The sequence below is a fragment of the Scardinius erythrophthalmus genome (assembly GCF_964197995.2).
Source record: "Scardinius erythrophthalmus genome assembly, chromosome: 13".
Lineage (NCBI taxonomy): Eukaryota > Metazoa > Chordata > Actinopteri > Cypriniformes > Leuciscidae > Scardinius > Scardinius erythrophthalmus.
Genome location: NC_138233.1, coordinates 24,598,121 through 24,617,549, shown reverse-complemented (window position 1 = coordinate 24,617,549; position 19,429 = coordinate 24,598,121). Strand labels below are relative to the sequence as shown.

The 19,429-nt window shown below is 37.5% G+C and overlaps 1 protein-coding gene across 1 annotated transcript in view; it reads right to left on the bottom strand.

Moving 5' to 3' along the window:
• htr4 (5-hydroxytryptamine receptor 4) overlaps positions 1-19,429 on the bottom strand; it is a 111,055-nt gene that overhangs the window by 66,469 nt on the left and 25,157 nt on the right. The window contains exon 2 of the mRNA XM_081382394.1: positions 14,869-14,950. Coding sequence (XP_081238520.1) covers positions 14,869-14,950 — 82 coding nt within the window. The remainder of the gene's footprint in view (positions 1-14,868; positions 14,951-19,429) is intronic.

The window sequence follows — 19,429 nt, the reverse complement described above, 5'->3', positions numbered from 1 at the left end:
TTTTAAATGGATATAATATTTCACAATATTACTGTTTATACTGTAATCAAATAAATGCAGTCTTGGTGAGAGACTTTCAAAAATATATATTAAAAAAATCTTACCATCCCCAACACTGTAAAAATGTCATTTCAACTTAAATGACATTAAACTGACTTTAAAAATATCTTCTTCTTTTTTTTTTTTACTGTGAAACATCTGAATAATAGTGTATATCTTGCTTTTTTGGATAAAATATTAATCTCACAATTCAACAAGTTAGCCATATTGTATCATATTCGTTTTCTTTTATCACAGTGGGCAAAAAAAGTATATTTTTAATATTTTCACATTAGTTCTGAGCATATATTCTAACATGAAAAACCATCATGTTACAGAGATTTAGATGGTAAACCACATTGTGAAAATCATTTTCTTGTGTATTTTAGAGTTAGATAGAAAAATTACCACAATGCCTCTTGTATAACCTATAAACTCAAAAGTAGCTCTTATCCGACGCATTGTTTTCCCTCAAGATTGACACTGACTATGTAATTGTAGGCTAAAGCCTGTTATTTTGACTGCAGGCTTTAAGAAGAGATAACCCCCTACCGCACATTAAATGAACAGCAGGGAATTTGAGATAACTGATAGAGAGTCAGCTCAACCATAGAACGTTAGACACTTCTTTTGTTCATGAGCTATAAAGCTCTACCTGTCTAAAGACATAGTAGAAATCTGTGTTGATCTTTCAATAAATGTCATGTCATGTCTAACGTGAATTTGTTGTTTAAAGAAACAAATTAGAATAAATCAGAAAAGACAAGACAGCATTAAATGCCCAGTGTGAATTTAATAACCTCGAATTAGACCCTTCACTTAGATTACTTGGATCTGCTACTTTCTGTGACAATATATTGTTAATTTCAAGAGTTTATTTAATCCTAGAGTGAGATACTGTACATTGAATTGGCATCCATCCATTATGGCAGGGCTAGAGACTACTAGAGTAAAGAAAGAAATACAAATAGACAGAGAATCGAATATTATAGGTGCTAAGAAGTGAAGAAGGAGATCTGAATAAGGAGGGAGATGAAGAAAAATGATCTCTGGAGTGAGGTAAGCAGTTGCTTATATGTCCTTGAAATTTGACTGGCCGGGATTAAATGAACACGCTCCTCTAGAATAAAACTTAATTTTATATTCATACCATTGAACATAAGTCTACAGTCCATAGAAAGTTTTTTAACAGTAGGCGCCTTTCCATTACAGATTTGCGCAAAACTTTTGTGATTTTTTCTAAATGTTGACAAAAAACTATTGCGAAATGATGCCGTTTCCATTAACCGATGTTATGTAATTTTTTCCTCTCGCGATAAATCATTCCAAAAAACATGGCGACAGATGTTGGTAGGTTTACGTATATACCAGCCACTGCACTGGCCATTATTATTAATTGAAGGAGACGTATGTGTGTTATCCAAGCATTAATGGTAAGGAACGACCCTTATACTTAAGCGGCTGGTGTTTCTGGGTGTTTCTCCCTCATATCTGCTTCGAGGTCTTGATTGTGGCATTTCTTTGAGGTTTAGAATCCAGTATTCCTGTAATTCTTTTGTCCTTTATGAATTTAATAAAGAACTCTGTCTCGTATTCTGTCCAAACATACCGTGTCATCTACGTCAGGTGACCTACAAATGCCATTGCATTCCACTGCAGTTTTGCGAAATATTTCTTTTTTGAAACCATTGGTCCGTTGTCGTGATGTAATAGGTAGGTGTGCCCTGAAGCCCCGCCTTCTTTGACATGAAAATCTTTCCCGGATAATTTCTTCTGTTCAGTCACTTGAGGTCGGACACTGACACTATTTTTTTCATTGTATAAAGTTATATTTAAACAAACATGACATGATTTTACTAGAGCGATTTTACATTGCTAAAATCAGTTGCTTTCTTACTGCTACTTTTTGCTGGGTATTTATTTTGATATGTAGAGGAAAGCATGTGGCATAATTTACACATTCATCTAAACTCAGCAGTGTGGTCGGCGTCGGGATGTTTGCTAACAGTATACTGCTGCTCACGTACTCCAAACTTCTTTTTACCCCTAAGCAAAGAATGAAAAAGAATGTCACTTGGCTGTGTTCACTGTGTGTAATGACTGGTGAGACCTATGACCCCTAGAATGTAATTGAACTGAGGGTGCAATCAGAACATAGCGGCTCAATCAAAGCACTCAGTGAGTCGACCATAGGTCATTTGGTACACGCTGTCCCTTTGGTTAGCTTCCGCTGCAAAACACCACATTTCTAGACAGCATGTTGGAATGCTTTATAATTTCTCATTTAAACTAATTAGGAGCTTTTGTGTCACAAGCGCATATTATATGAGTCTGAAAAGGGCCTTAATATAAAAACTCTACATTAAATGAAGTAGACATCAGTGTTATTGTTAACTTAATCTAAAACTAAAACTATTACAAATAATGATCTGTAATTTATATAAAGCTGAAATAAAAATGAAATATAAATATTAGATAATAAAAAAACACTAAATTTAAATGAAAATTATAAATGTCTTGGCAACAAACTGAAATAAGTACTAACATTTCTAGAGTTAAAACTGAAATAAAAAATAAATTAAAGCCAAATAGAAATGAATATAAAAACGTATATACTACAAAGGTCTTATTTATTTTTTGTGACATGGACTCTTGATTTTCCAAAAGCAGAAGACAGACTCACATCTGCTGTGAGTCAGTAGAGGGACTTTGACTTTGAGTAGTCTATCTGTAATATGATGTCATGTAATTAGGCCAAATGGTACTTAAGTCCTTCATGTTTTCTTTTCGGTGTGAGAGCCGTGTCAAAAATCCCAGACTCCAGACTGAACTCTAACTGAAAACACGCTTTTCCCTGAGAACAATGGCAACAGATCAAGTTAAATTAAAGTCCTCCTAAATCTACTTATAACATAATCAACTATTTATTATATAATTGTACTATTCATAAACACTACTATTTTAACAATTTATTACTTTCTCTGCTAGGAGAAAACGTCTAAAATATTGAGCCAGTCAAAAAGGGGGAAGTACGCTTTTTTTGCTGCAATCTCTGTTTTATTTATTATATACAGAGAACTTTTAATGCCAGAAAAGTGAAGTTATGCAGCCCTGTGTAAAAAAAGAAAAGAAAGAAAGAAAAAATTATCCACCAAAAATGGAACAAAGACAGCTGGAGAAAAAACACAGTACTCTGAAAGCCCAGCACTGCAGCGTAGCCGGTTTGATGTTTCATGTTGTCTGCCACGTCACGTATTCAGCCCTACCTGTTGTTTTTCAATTGATAGTGATATGAAGGTTAGAAGGAAATTTGTTCTCAATTGCTGGGAAACCGTCCAAGAGTGGAACCGCTGACAATCTAAACCTGAACTTAGGCCCTTCATTTTCATTAATTCTCTGTGCAAAATGGGCAACAACGTGTTCTGATTTCACAGCAACACTCGTGAAGGACAAATATGCTGATTAAAGGCACAATGTGCACAGTGTGAATTTACCAAGATCAATGAACAATTGACCCTCACAAAAGCAGGCATTTGCAATTCTAAATGTGCAGCGGTGAAGCAAATTCTCCTAACAAACCTTAATATGATCAGAATCTGTGAGTTTTGTAATTAACTAAGCAAACTTGTTAATAGTGTGGATAATGAACAACATTAGAACTTGCATGGGTTTTGATCACATGGCTTTAAAATCATAAACTGCTTCATTTGAATGTATAGAGTGAAGTGCAACAGTGCCTGTCAACTTTTTCAATGGCTTTGGTTTCTGAAGTATTTTTCCCATACATCTTTCCCATAGGGATTAAAAAAAAAAGTATTCATTTAAAAGTTAGAAGCCATGAACCAAACCAACCGGCAACAAGGTGAATCACAACATTATGTTAAACTTATTAAAGTTTATATGTATAAACTTTGATTTTAAGCAATTTTTTTAATTGTCAAAAAGACAAAGGATACAAGACTGAGTACTTAATGGCTTTAATGATAAAAAACTACAATTGCATTTACATTGTGAATGTCAATACAATTAAAAACAATAGAGAAATGTACAACTATTTAATGATATATATATATATATATATGTGTGTGTGCGTATGTATATATATATACAGTATGTGTGTATATATATATATATATATATATACAGTGCTATGCATAAGTTTAGACACCCATGCTAAAGTTGACTAAAAAGAGGAATAAAATTTAGAAAATTACGAAAAATCCAACCTTTAAGGACACCAATTTTCTTTGTGAATGAATAATGTATCGTAAATAAATAAATGTTCTTCCTTAAAATACAGGGTGCATAAGTTTGGACACCCCTATGTTAAATTCCCATAGAGGCAGGCAGATTTTTATTTTTAAAGGCCAGTTACTTCATGGATCCAGGATACTATGCATCCTGATAAAGTTCCCTTGGCCTTTGGAATTAAAATAGCCCCACATCATCACATAGCCTTCACCATACCTAGAGATTGGCATGGAGTACTTTCCCTAAGATCATCTCTCAATGCAAATCAAACCAGCTATTAGGCTAACTGAAATAAAACTATGCCAATCTCTAGGTATTGATTTTGAGATTTATTTTGCTGAATCATGGATAAGGTATAGTTTTTTCAACAGGAAACAACTCTTAAACATAATTATATATATAAAAAATGGTTTTAAATGGTTTCAACAAAAGCATATACCATCATTTAACAACCTCATAGCTCACAGTAAGTCTGTTGTTTAAGGTTTACAAGTTGTTGTTAAAATCTATTTCCCTATGGAGAAAAATGAATGGGATTTTTACTTCTGGAGCCCAACTGTTGGCCTCTATTTCAGTCCTCATGCTGCCATCGAGAATGGTGGGACATTTAGTTTTGTCACATAAGCCTGTCACTTCATCTAAATGAGAAGTCTTTCTGGCAAGCCATATCACTATTCTTTATCTACAGTGCAAAAAAAAAGCTAAATAGTTAACAATGACAACTAAATTATGGCCCGTTCTAATCAAGTGTGCCACACAAGTCCTAAAAAGTGACGCCAAAATGGATCCAGTATAGCTCATAAACCCCACCCTCTACATGTAATATTATAGGACGAGAGACAAACAAAAACAATCAAATTACACTTCCAATAAATTTTTTTCCAAAGATGGTTTCTGCCATTTTAGGTAGTTTTTATCACGTTAGATGTAAGTTCAAGTGTTCGTTAGTTATTTGATGCTATAAAAATGGGAGTGTGACTTCATGATTGACAGCTTTGATTGACAGCTTCTCTGGGTCACTGATCCAGACTGTTTTTCTGGATTTTCGGGAGGAGATTGGAGATTCTGCGGGAGTGTGGGTGAGGCCACTTCACAATCACTACTGCGCAGACTCGGGTCCTGAATCAGCGCAAAGATGTCAGCACCATATTGGGACATTGGCGGCTTCACTTTTTTACAATGGAAGAGAGCGGAGGTTCGTTGTCCATCTTTTTTACAGTCTATGATTCCAATTCACATTCTTCCTCCATGATTTCTTTCATTGTCATGTTCCCAACTCAGAAAGCCAGGGACATTTCCCTTCACCATGCAAACTTTGCCCAAAGTAAACTTTGGAAAACATCTTGCAATTTATTCTGACATGCTGCCCCAATAAATCAGCTAGCCCTAGCCTTTGCTTATTCTTTTTTTTTGTAATCTTTTTTTGACAAATGTGCCTTTGCTCTCCAAGACCAGTAAGTTGAGCAGACACCCTGCAGAATCATGAGATAAATCAGCAGTGACAATGCGAATGGATCTAGCTTTTGTCCACGGGGTCAGTGAATATTAGACCTCATTCGGCTATAGATTCGTATACAAGGCCACACACAACGTACACGACCTTCAGCACTGGTAGGGAGGGCAGACTGAAATACTCTTGACGTACAGTAAATCAGTATAGATTCTGTATAATGCATGTTATAGTATAATAAAAGTGTTTTAAAGGGTATAAATTCAGTCCATTCAAGGCTGTTTATCACAGGATATGCATCAGCCTGGTTTCACTGGAGCACTACTGCTATTTGCTGAATGCCTCAGGTGAAGTATTTCAAGAGAATGAGAAAATTCACATGAGACAAAGAGCACAATTTTAGAAGTGCAAATACAAGGCTTACTTTCCAAACATCCAAGATGTGATATCATTTCCCCAATTCCCTTTGCAGATGAACACTTCGCATCCCTGAATGAATACGGCATCTCAATGGAATTGAACTCTCATCCAATAGGAGCGCATTGGGAAATGCGTTGCCTGACTATTATAAATCATCATTTTTTTTTTGTTCATCCTGTTCTGCATATTGACAGTAATTAAATGGGAAATCTGTTAATAACTTGCACCTGGGAATGGGCTGGGCTACATGTCAAGCATGCCTTTTCTAAGGGCACATGTCACTCTTCCATCCTTGAGGATAAAAGAGTCTTTTGGGATGAATGTGAAAGAGTGTGAATCTCCAAAGGATGGCTGGCATGGACTCAAATGTGGATCATTTAGGGCTTGTAAGCTTCACACTTCTGGGTAATTTACAGGCATTTTTAGATGTCATGTCATCAACGCTGAATGTATTGTGGGGGCTGTCAGAAACCTATACCCTTGATGAGGAGTGTTTGAAAACATGTCAAAGCTCAGATTTTCTCCCCATTTTGGCACATGTCAGACTCATCTGAGAAAGTTAATGGGCACATGTGTGTAGGAGCCTATAGATTTATGTACTGCAATAGACATGTTAGGCCATTTTTCTTGTCATGCTGAGTAAAACGGCGTTCCATACCCTCAATGTTATCAGTGTTACACATAACATCATGATAATAAATCTGTGTTTTCTGTTCCACTTTATGTTTCTGACAGTGCTGAAATGCTGTAGTTAAATCACACCTTCTAAATACTAAGGCCAGATTCATTATGGAATCTGTATCATTTAAATTTAGCATTTCACACTGTTTACCCACAAAAATAATCAGTGGTCTATTTGTAGGCAAGCATCAATATTACTATTGCTCTTACTTAATCAATTTAATCCTACGAGTTACATTTGTGACCAATATTTAGTGGACCATTATTTTAAATAATGGTCCAGAGATCACTAGTAGTTCTTGAAGATTGACTAGGTAATACTTCATTAATTAGTGATACATTTTATGACCACATTGACCACATATTCTACTGGCCACATGAGCAAAAAAAAAACGTCACATCTCATACACGTTAATGTTGTGATTAGCAGTTAATTAATTAACTCTTTATAATTCATAGTTACTATAGTTATTAGTTCTTAATTAGGCCAATCTCATTCAGCAATTTTTGATCATATATTTGATATTACTTACTGATTAGTTAATCTTGTTTCCAGTTACTTTCCAGATAATAGTAGTAGCTGACGTGTTACTACTCATTTATCCTGCATTACTTCCTGCTATTAATGATGGACCATTATTCTAAAGTGTTACCAGATGCATACCAAACCTGTCATTAAACATTTACAACTGCTACTTTTGACATGTGTTAGACTTAATAAAGTAAAAAGATTAATGTGCGCAGTAGCCTATAGATTTGTGTACCGCATATCTTGGGCCAAAAAAAAGTAGTATGCCCAACCTGTCATAAAACATATTCAACGCCCACTGTAAAAGTATAATGATTAAACAGTCTATAATTAATTTATTAATAATATCTCTGGAGCTTAATAAATCTTGCTCACAGAACAATGTTTACAATGTAAATGGTCACAATTGAGACCCGTGGGAAAAAAGAGAGCACCATTTTTGAACAAGTAACTTATTATGTCTGATTACATTCTAAAAATGATTTCAAAGTATTGTAACAAAGTTTTGTTAAGTATTAAATAAATGCTAGGGAAAAAAGAGAGAAAAAAGTGTGTGTGAGAGAGAGAGAGAGAGAGAGAGAGAGAGAGAGAGAGAGAGAGAGAGAGAGAGAGAGAGAGAGAGAGAGAGAGAGAGAGAGAGAGAGAGAGAGAGAGAGAGAGAGAGAGAGAGAGAGAGAGAGAGAGAGAATTTTAAATTACTCTTTATTACAAAAGACAAAAACAGATTAACAAACAACCAATGGATTCAATAAAACATGATTATAAGAAGTGTGCAAAGACCACTTCTCCTTCAACAACAGAGCACACTGCTCCTTTGTCACACCATTTCATCTCAAACCAAGCAAGATCATTTACTGACTTGTAGAAATTAAAATCAATTAAAATTCTGGCTTTCACAAGAGCAAAAAACAAAACAACAACATTCTGTCCAACTGTCCGTTCAATCATATTTTTCCTGCTCATGTACATTGCTAATTTAGCTTGACCCACAATAAAATTCAGTAATTGACATCTATTACATTTCTTCCTTACATATTTAACACCTAAAATGAAACTTTCATTTGACAAGGTTTCATCCAAACAAGCAAAAATACTCCTTAATACACTGAATAAAGGATTTAACCTGGAACACTCCAAAAAAGCATGAAAGACTGTTTCCCTCTTAAAACAAAAAGGACACTCAGAACTCACTTCAGGGTTTAACACAGAGATAAAGGCATTGACTGCAATTGCACCGTGGAGAATTCTCCACTGCATATCTCCAACTCTTTTTTCTAACGGTGGTTTATACAAGATTCTCCATTCGGGCTTAACCTCCTCATCTAATTTTAAAAAAGAACGCCATGGCGTATCCACCTTGTTATTCAATATTTTTTTGTTAAAAAACAGAACACAAGCTTTGTACAAGTTTTTTCCATTAGTTGAAAGAAAATTTAAACACAATGATTCACCTAGTTTGAAAAAAATCCCCATACAATCATCTAATTTAGGTAATAAAACAGTATCTGGAAAGGAGTCCTCAGCATTAGGAATCCTTGCCCCTGTATGAAAGTCTGTTAGAGATTCCCTTTCCTCAGATGATAAAACAGACCTCAACTTTGTCAAAAATTCATCAACTTTACGAGTGGAAAAAAAACCAAGATGTAAAGCAGCTTTCTCGGTGTTCATGAAATTGGGACCAGCCACCTTTACCAAACCACCTAGTGTAGTGGTCTTAGATTTACATAGTAAATGACTTAGTCCAGGAAATTTTTGGTCTCTGAAAGAAATGTCCAATCGGCCTCCATGGATTATAGGCTCATTTAACAACCAAAAAAGAGAGTCCGAAGATGATGTCCTCTGATGATTAAAAAGACTCCAGACTCTAAAAAGGTTGCGATAGAACACTGGGACATTGGCAAGGTCCAGTTTAAGAGGGTCCATCAAAAAAAGAGCTCTGTCCAGCTGAAACCCACCCAAACTCTGTAGAATTGCACAGGCAGTAGCTCTCCAGCCGACACGAGTTGATCCAGACAGAAGTTTCTGTATGAATTGCAGACGAAAAGCTGCTGTCCTGCTCTGCAAATTCACTAACCCCTGACCACCTTCCTCTTTAGGCAAATATAAAACACTCTGAGAGACCCAGTGTAACTTATCCCAAAAAAAATCTACTAATAAGGCTTGAACATCTGATAAAAATTTTTGAGGTGGATCAATACAAGCTAACTTATGCCATAAGGATGAAGCAACCAAGTTATTAATAATTAAAATTCGCCCCTTGTAAGACATTTTTGGGGCTAACCACTTCCACTTTGCCAACCGACCTTTAAGTTTGTCAATAACACCATCCCAATTTTTCTGTATGATTGTCTCATTACCTAAAAAAATTCCTAAGCTTTAGTAATGGGGATCCACTTCCAATTGGGATTTTTTTGATCGGGGATACTAATTTGCCGTGACGAGAAAGAGACTGAATTAACACTTCATCGCTAATAAATGGAGGCACATTAGACAGCGTAACTTTTTTAGACGGCATTGCAAGAGGAAGAACATGTATAAACAAACCATCGACAACAATTCCTCGCTCAACTAACTCATCTGCTTTTTCTACTGCATTTAAAAAAATTACAGTAGCACTATTCATTTTTGATGCCGACAGAATGCTCTCATGCCCAACAATTTCTCCTATGGCCAAACAACAGTCCTCAACACTCACAGCCGACGCCACCTTCACTGCATGACGCCGCGTGAGTGTATTCAACACCCGTGCACCTGGGCCCGCCATGTTCCCTTACAGGTAGCACGCGGCCCAAAACTAACCCCCAGCACAGATTACCAAACACTAAAATAACCCCACAATGAAGAGAAAGGAGGAGAGAGAAGAAGAAAAAGAAAAGGAAAAAGAAAAAAGACACCAAAAACCTATATAACTTCAAAACAACAAAGAGTACAGAGGGAAAACTCCACGCACTCACCGCACACTCCCGCACTCACTCCACAAACGCCCACGCATGCGCACGAGAGAGAGAGAGAGAGAGAGAGAGAGAGAGGAAATTACTTTATTTTTTTGTAATATTCTACTGGGCCATTTTGGACTCAAATGTTTCCCACTAGATAAGACTGTGACCAAGAATAAACCACATACTTTCACTTGTATGAAGTGACATGTAGTTTGTTTCATTGGTCGATCCGAAGGAGAAAAAAATGCACCGTTTGACCGATGGTTGACCGTATCAACATTAACCGATCAAAGCTGTCGGTACTCGGTAGGCGGTTAAAAAAAAAAAAGTGATCTCTAAATTAGGCTATTATAGACAGTGGACTAAACACTACCACAGTTAGCCATCTCATTCCAAGATCTTTTTGTGTGAAGTGAACAAATCCCTCAAACTCAATTTTTCATAACTCGCCTGTTTTTACTTAATAAACCAATAAAAACATTTGGCGCGAGGTCACAGCGTTTGGGTTCGCACGCTCACAAGGTTTGCGAAAAGTAAAGGCTACAGGCTAAAACACTCGAGGTTAAAGCGGCGTCTCTTCGGAGCTGTCATTTTCTTAAATGAGACGCGGCAATGTTTCAAATGAGTTTCTAACGCTAGACAAACGCCTTTATTTTCAACGCGATCACCTTGTACCCAAACCATTTCGAAACTAAGGAGCCATTTGTCCTCCGATTACATACAAGCTCCTCGGCGCCGCGTTTGCAGGACTCATGTTTCGCGCTGTAGGGGATTTTAAAAAAGTGACGTGAGTGGAAGGGCGGCAGAGAGATGCGACAGAGTTGCGAAATTGCAGGCGCGGCTCGAAATGGCTGTTATTTCAAATAGCGTAGCATATTTTAAACTAATCGGTTAACCTGTTTCAACCGGCTAATGAGGCTCGGTGGTCGGTCAAGAATTTTTTTAGTTTTCGCCATCCCTAATGCTGGTAACAACAATTTGATATTAAATGGGTTCACAATAGTAATTTGAACAAACACCTATATATTTAGAGTACATTAAAGGATAGACCTGAACCATAGTGATACCATATATATCCGAATATCATATATCTCTTAACCAGCTCTTTTATAATAAGCTAGAAAACAACCATATAGCAACTACCACAAACATCCAAGGAACCAATGAGCAAAGCCCTGGAAAGCACCCAAAACACCCTTGCATTGTGGGTGTAATTTTTGCAGCACCAAACACCACACAAAAACACAAACTATCATTTTAATAGAGACGCTTCCATTAATCAACAAGTTGCTTAAGACTATAAAGTGTTCGAACAGCTTATCTTTTGATCAACTAAACTAAATCATTCCTCCAGAAACAGCATCAAAGGCTCGCTGTTTGCTGTTTGTTTCTGATTGTGTTATCATTATTACAGCTGGGAATCTCCAGGGTGAGGTGGACTATGCGTCCGGGTAGATTTATTGCAGCCGAGCAGATCCAGTGAATAATCCAAAAAGGCAGCGCTCCCGTTTGAGCAGCGCTGGGTTTCCCTGTCCCCTGGGGCCTCCCTCTGCTCTGAGCCGCTGGAAAAGAGCCAGCAGCTCACACAGAGGTTTCTGGTCTTTCTGCCTGGCTAACACAGAACTGTACATAACACACAAGAGGCCGTGCACCTTTAGTTATAGAGATCGTATAAAAAGCAGGGCTATTCTTATGTAACAAAATTAAATTGTGTCGTATGAAATAAGGTTTTACATGCTATTTCAAACAAAGGACATAAATTGTGCATGACTTCTCTCAACTGCATCTCATAAAGAGAGAGCCAGGTCGTGTATAGATCTGTTGCCCCGCTCATAGCAGCAGTTCACAGGTCAGTTCAATAGGAAAGTTCACAACAGCCGAGTAAGTTGCAGGGTGAGTTGCGGAGATCAAAAGGCAGTGACATCTCTAAAATAGCATGTCTGAAGATGTTGATGCTATCAACATGCTCAAGTAGGGAAAGGAAAAGCATCCTTCTGTCTGTGTCCTTTGTTCTCATTTAATGTTCGCTTTAAATGTGTCTCTTTTATGGGCACTTTGGGCAGTGTGGTCTCTTTAGAAAATCCTTTTTAAAATAAAGAAAAAAGAAATATGTTTGTTTCATTCACATAGATTCAGTTGAATCTTCCTGGGATTTACCTCTTATGATGATGCAGAGGACAGGCTCTAATTATAAAATGATGGTCTTCAAATTTTATTCTGCAGTGGTACCATCATTCTTTCTTAATTCATGCCTGCTCTGATTAAAGTTACCCCACCATGATAGTCTCAAAACACTACATCAAAGAATTCCTCATCTAAGCACGCCACACACCTGGAATACCCTCAGCTGTCCTCTTCAGCATAAACTGCATAAACTGCAGTCGCTTCCAAGACACTCTGAAGAGATTCTTCAAGAAGAGTGGTGATCCAAAATGTCATACACAGTGACAAAGGGATAAGGAGTTCAGCCTTTCCCGAGAGAGAAGGACATTATGCAGATAAACTACTAAAAGGAGGAAGATATTGCCATGTGGTTTGTTGTGATATAGAGCACATGGTGGTATCGGCGATGTTAGCCGGTATGAATGAAAATGTTTGGAGATGAAATCCCCGATGAAGCGTGACACTGCAGGTGCAGTAATAATCACACACTCAGACAGCAGTGTTGTGTTTCCTCAATGGGGGATCTGACACTTTTGTTATAGAATTCTTAGAGGCTTGGATCGCTGCCGGAGCTGTCTAGCTTTACCATACTTTCATTCGAATTGTAAGAATGACATTGTACCCGAATGAATCTCCCTTTCTTTTTTCATATTTCACATTCAGTAGAGAAATTTGAATTGACATAGTGGATTTGTACAAAGCCCCTAAAGGTGATGGAAAAAATTTTAGGATGGGAGAATTTTTTTTTTTTTTTCAAATCTTTTGCGTTCCCTCGCAAAACTTGTACATTCCCCTGAGAAATGTTGCGCTCCCTCGCAAAACCTTTGCATTCCCACGCAAAACCTGTTGTGAGCTCGGACAGACACTTCCTGTTTAATGTCCCACTGGCAGTGCTTCAGAGCTCTGTACGTTAATGGAGTGTTTCATAGTGTTTGAACTTGGACTCAAAAAGAAAGAAATGCAGTTAACTCAAGGAGCTCAGTGAAGTTGGAAATATATTCACATAGGCTATTCGAACTTACCGGATCAATATTCTTGAGCTAAACGTTGTTAAAACACAAACGACACCTATTTATAATCACAGTAACCTAGACAATGAGCTACAACCCAATTCTCCTTAAAACAAGCTTTATAATATAGGCTAAATTGTGCAAAAGTGCACTATAACCCAAAAAAACTACTTGAAAGTTTGTTCACAGTTTGTTAGTTAGCTATAAAAAAAAAACTAGAGATTTTTAAGGTCCTTGCACACTGAATCCGAAATTTTCGCATGCGTTTTTTCGTATCCGTCATTCTGTCGCTCTAAACTGTCAAAACACCATTCAAATGCTTGTTACGGATGCGAAAAACGCAGAAAATTGAACCCGATCCGATTTTTTTTTTTGACGGACGAAAGTTTCGGAGGCAGTGTGAAAGTGTGATTGACATAATGTGAGGTTGTATTTATTTTTTAACGTGCGAAAATTTCGGACGTGAATTTCGCGCTCAGTGTGCAAGGGCCTTTACAGTTAATTATATATGTATGCTCGAATAAATTTGTCATGTTTATGAAAATTACCTTATGTGCAACCAAGTTGCATACAAACATTTCACTTTTTATTTGAGTGTAATTATTATATCTGGAAAAATACTAGTATAATAACTGTTCTTAATTTTAACCTCTAATATTATAGTAGTGTACCAAATAAGAGGGTTCCCTGTATAGTTACAGCATTATTTTTGGAGAGGTTTTATTCCCCTTAAGAAAACCAAACTATTGACATAATTCTGAATAATCAGCTAATCAGATACCGAATCTGCAGAGAAATTTGCTTATCAGACCACCTGTAGTCAGCACTTTGAACATACAGTAAACATCAACATAACAGCACCGTAACATCTCACTGACAGCAGTGGATCTGACAACAACACAAATAAAAAAAGAACACACACATGCTATTTATAAGTGTCATTACTGTGTTGTTTAGTAGCTTGAGAAGCTGTGATGTTACAGGATACTGATGGTTTTTAAGTAGATACCGGAATGCAGAAAGCTAATACCAACATAGAAAGACCATATTTCATCTGTCCTGCTGAGCAAACAGGCCCACATCCTCTGGAGACCTTCAAGCCCCCCTGATGCTGTAGCTTCCCAAGAAGTCCCAGAGACATTGCATTCCTGCTATTTCTGAGGGAACCAGTGCATTTACAGCAATGACATTTCAAAAAAGCAGGTGCACATATGGTAGTATGTCAATGTTGCACCAAGCAAGTGAATTCATGCAAAGGCCTCAGGCGGGGTTAAAACACTTTCATTGATTTATGCATGAACCAGGTCTATTTATAAGGCATCTTGGGGATCAAGGTCGGCTAAAACAGTTAAAGGAAAAAACTGACAATGGTGGTGGTGCTCTAACCTCTCATTGGTATCTACTTCTTCCAACTCAGGCATCTGGCTGATGGAACTCAGATTCATGTACCCGTAGATGCGGAGCGGCCCTGTGAAACGAGGAGAAACAAGGGTTACGTGATGGAGCGGTCAGGACACAGCATTTATTTTACCTCATAGCCCATCAGTTTATTTTATGTAGGCTGTTGTGATGATTTGCTTTTGCTTTTTTCTCTGTACAGATAATAAAAAATAGCTGCACAATGAAATTAGGTCAGCCTAAATTTAAAAGGAGGGAAAATACAGTATTTCAGTGGATGATGTGTGATATCTATTAACCCCGGGAACAACGTGAGAGACCGGCTGTAACGTGGCAGGAAAGATTTACAACTGTTGTTGAATGTCATGTGTCACAGAGGAGGGTAAAATGACAAATGAGCTCAGCAGCCAGTTTATATGAAAACAAGAAACGTGCTAGTAAGGTAAAGAAAAAAAAGAAAGGATCTCTCAATATATAAGACCCAGACAAAGTTATCCATGACAAATCCAGTTCTATTAGATGTAAGGATGTAAAAAATTATTTTACAAAGAATGTACAAACACCCACACCACACACACACACACACACACACACACACACACACACACACACACACAGATCAAAAGGAAAATTATATCCACTATAGAAATTTACATTATTTTTCAGGCCTGGAAATCAAACCTGAAGAACTGGTGTTATATGTATTGTATCTATGTGGGAACCCTGCTCATAGACCCTCAGTTTTTATTGGTTTAACTCATGTAACAAACACTGCTGATTGCAGGGGAGTGGAGAACATAAGAGTTAGCGAGTTAAAAGTAACTTTTTATGTCTGTTCAGTCTTCACCCCTAGTGTGCCAAACAATAAATTCACGGCTTACATAATGCCCATAATTAAAACCAATTTTTACTCTACATGGACAAGGTAAATTATGTCCCTTACTGTATTGTATTGCACTTTATGGTGACAAATAATCTCTTTCAAATTAATGCAGCCTTTTTCTTATATTCTAACCTGGCATAAGGAACAATGTAATCTCATTTAAAGGGATAGTTCTGCCATATATTCACCCTCATATTGTTCCAAACCTGACTCATGGCATATTTGAATGTACATTGGGCCCTATGATTTCCACAATGCAGAAAATGCAGATGGAATTGTGGAATTTTGTGCCAATTTCTGATGAAAAAATCTAAAGTAGGGCTGTACAATTTAATCAAATTGTGAAGTGGACAAGAATATTAAATTGCAAAAATACCATTATTTAAATATAAAGTCTGCATGTTCTTCTTGTCCATGACTTCATGTTTTATGAATTCAATTGACTAGACATTTTCATTTCTATAATCACCTCTTTTCTCACAGTGTCTGAATCGTCTCAATAAAAGATCTGGTCTCTCTAAACCCCTCCTTTCTAAGAGCCAACTCTGCTCTGATTGGTCAGATGGATCAGTCTGTTGTGATTGGTCGACCGCTTACAGCATGTTTTGGAAATTAAATGTCCATTATCATATCTGATTTTCAGTTCCTATGTAGATTTAGGAAGTGAGACTGGAATTGCTGATGACTCATTTTGGTATTTTAGAATCGATTCTTTCGAATATGACAATAGGGCCTACATTTATTTGTTGTGCACAAAATTTACAAAACAGTTATATACACTGCATGAAAGGTAGGTATATTTGAAAAAGCATAATTAAAATTTAATTAAATTTAAAATTAAATTAAACAATTAAAATGAAATCCAGATTAATTAAAAAAGTAAACACAGAACTTGGGGAAAAAATAAAACAGATTTCATAAGACATAGCATTTTTTGTTTGTTAAACGTTTAATAAATTGTTGTTAAATTGTATACATTTTATGACTTCAATTAATTAGACATGCTTTTTGACTGCTAAAATTACTAACCATTAAATCGGAATCCAGGTGGAAAAAAGAATTTGGGAAAAATTCCCAAACGCTAAAGACATAGTACATAGGACGCTAGTACATAAGACGCTATGTACATAGACCCAAACTGAGAGCAAGATCTGAAGGTAAAATTTTCAGTGAACAACTTTTAGCCGATTAATCACAAAAAGCGATCAGATGCATTAGCGCAAGAGTGCTTTTTTGTTCTTTTTGTAATTCAACAGCATCACCCCCTAATAAAATGTATTCATTGTGTGGTATAGAACACAAAAAAAGCATAACACAGCGATACACTGTGAGAAGACAAGAGGCAGTTTTGTTTTCAATAGTCAAAGGAGGAGAAGCTTCAGTATGCTGAATTTTGGAGTCTGTTTACAGCACTTCTCATACATTCTATGCTGTCCGCAAACAGTGACTGCACTGCAGTCAAACTTCAACAGCAATTCAATGACATTAAAGGTATAGCGGAGGATCTTTCCGAATTTTAGATAAGAACCGCCCTCTCCACTTTTTGAAAAAATGCACATGCGCAACACTCTACCTGCTCCCGAGAGGGAACGCCTATTAAACGTATGCGAGGTTCTCCTCGTGCACGCTCTGTTTACAAGAACTGTCGGCATCGCTCATACAAGATTACTTTCCAAAAGAAGATTTGCACTTTTTCTCCAAATAGCATGCCAAACTTTACCTGTCAAGTAGAAACTTCGCGACTGAGGCATCAGTGGGAAGCCCAACCTGTGTTTTCAGCGCACGCCATCGTGTGAAACAATCTCCCAAAAACACTCTGATCTTGTTTCTCTCTTCTGAGGCCTTTCTCTTCTTCTCATAAGGTTCGTACAAACTTTTTCTCTTGCGACCCTCAGACATTTTCAAAGGACCCGGTGAAACGGCGAGATTCAATGAATAGCTCTAGCTCACCACCCTCACCACACATAAACACCTGAAAGTGCGCATGCGCAGAAAGCGAAAACTAAGGGACGAGCACGTACGACGGCTTTACGTAAGCATATCACCAGAATGATTGACACTTAGGTGGACCAATAGTTTACACTACCCACCCGGAAAAAGAAAATCCTCCGCTATACCTTTAAGCCCATAATGTTGTTATCAAGGCACACATGAAGTTGAACGGTACACTTTCTCAAATAGAGCTGTGGAGTTTGAGATCTCCCCATAATAAGAATATCTCTGCTCCTGTGTTTCACGAAACAAGAAAGACATAGAAGTCTGGAATGACATGAGGGTGAGGGTGATATAAATAATAATGGAAATATTGACAAGACACAGCTAGTTTTCTTTTTCCACCTAACCTAACATGAACATTAACAAGGTTAAGAATGTCATAAGAGTGTCAGAACTATAAGAGTGTCAAAACTATAAGCTCTTAAGACTTCACTCAAGTTCCAAGGGCACTTATGAGAGGTTTGATTCATTCTGCTGGAGAGCGCTCCATGTCAAATGAATTGTCTCCTGTTTTCTTTCACATATGAAGCTAAGAGATTTGTTACAGCAATAAGTGTCTAGGTTCGGCACATGCACAGACGTATAAATCCATGCTGGCACAATAACAGCAGCTCTGCAGTTGGGAAGCGTGCCCACATTAAGCACACACACGCACACACACACACACACACACACACACACAGAGAGAGAGGGGGTCTGGTAAAGGTTTACAGTAAACGTGGCTGGACTGGTTGGATTCTCATCAGCTCTGCCAGAGAGGAGAATTCCAGCATGAGCCCACCAACATGGATGTTAAACCTCCAGACAGGACACAATCCTCCCGGTTGCTGCCCAGTATGTGTTTTACATTCTCTTGAACGTACAAACAGCCACATGAGGAGCTCTACTGATACATATACCTGCAGCAGGCAGATAGAATGACACCCATTTAAGAGAAGTGCAATCATCACTGTGAAGTTTAAATGACTACACATCGACCGCAACATACATCAACAGGATATGAGTTATGACATAATCTAATAAACATAGACAGACAAGAAGAAATGACTAAAGCAAACAGCACCTGAAACAGTTTGACAAATGACATTAGTTTTAGCACAACAAATGCCAAACATTTGCCAAAGTCATAAAACACAGACACAGTTTGTTCTAACTCAAAGCACCTTTTGATTTTGCAAGCAAATTACTTCAAAAGCCTTTTAAATTCTGAGTGAATTAAATAAACCAGATACTTATGAAATCTGAAAGCTACAAAATGAGTTTGGCCCACAAGGGGCTTTCTAATCTATTTAGAGTTGTCAGGGATCAGCCAGGCTCCACCACCACACAATCACAGAGATCACTGTCACCTGAGTACTAATCACCCGCACCTGCATGTCATCTGATCATCAGCACAGTCAGCACAAAATCACTGACTACACACAGTGACATAGTCTCTGTTCCATAACAGAAGACCAGACCAACACAGCGTGAGAATGAGTTCCCTGGATCCTTGCCAGGAGGTTGTGTATGTCCTCAAGCGTGCACTTTCCTCTACCACTTCCACATCACCCATCATTACTTCCCATTCACCAGCAGTAGCCTCCAGCGGCAGTCAGTGGGTTGAACGAGCGCTCACTCCTCACCACCTATCGGCAGGGATTAAATCCTTGACTGCGACTGCATCTCGCT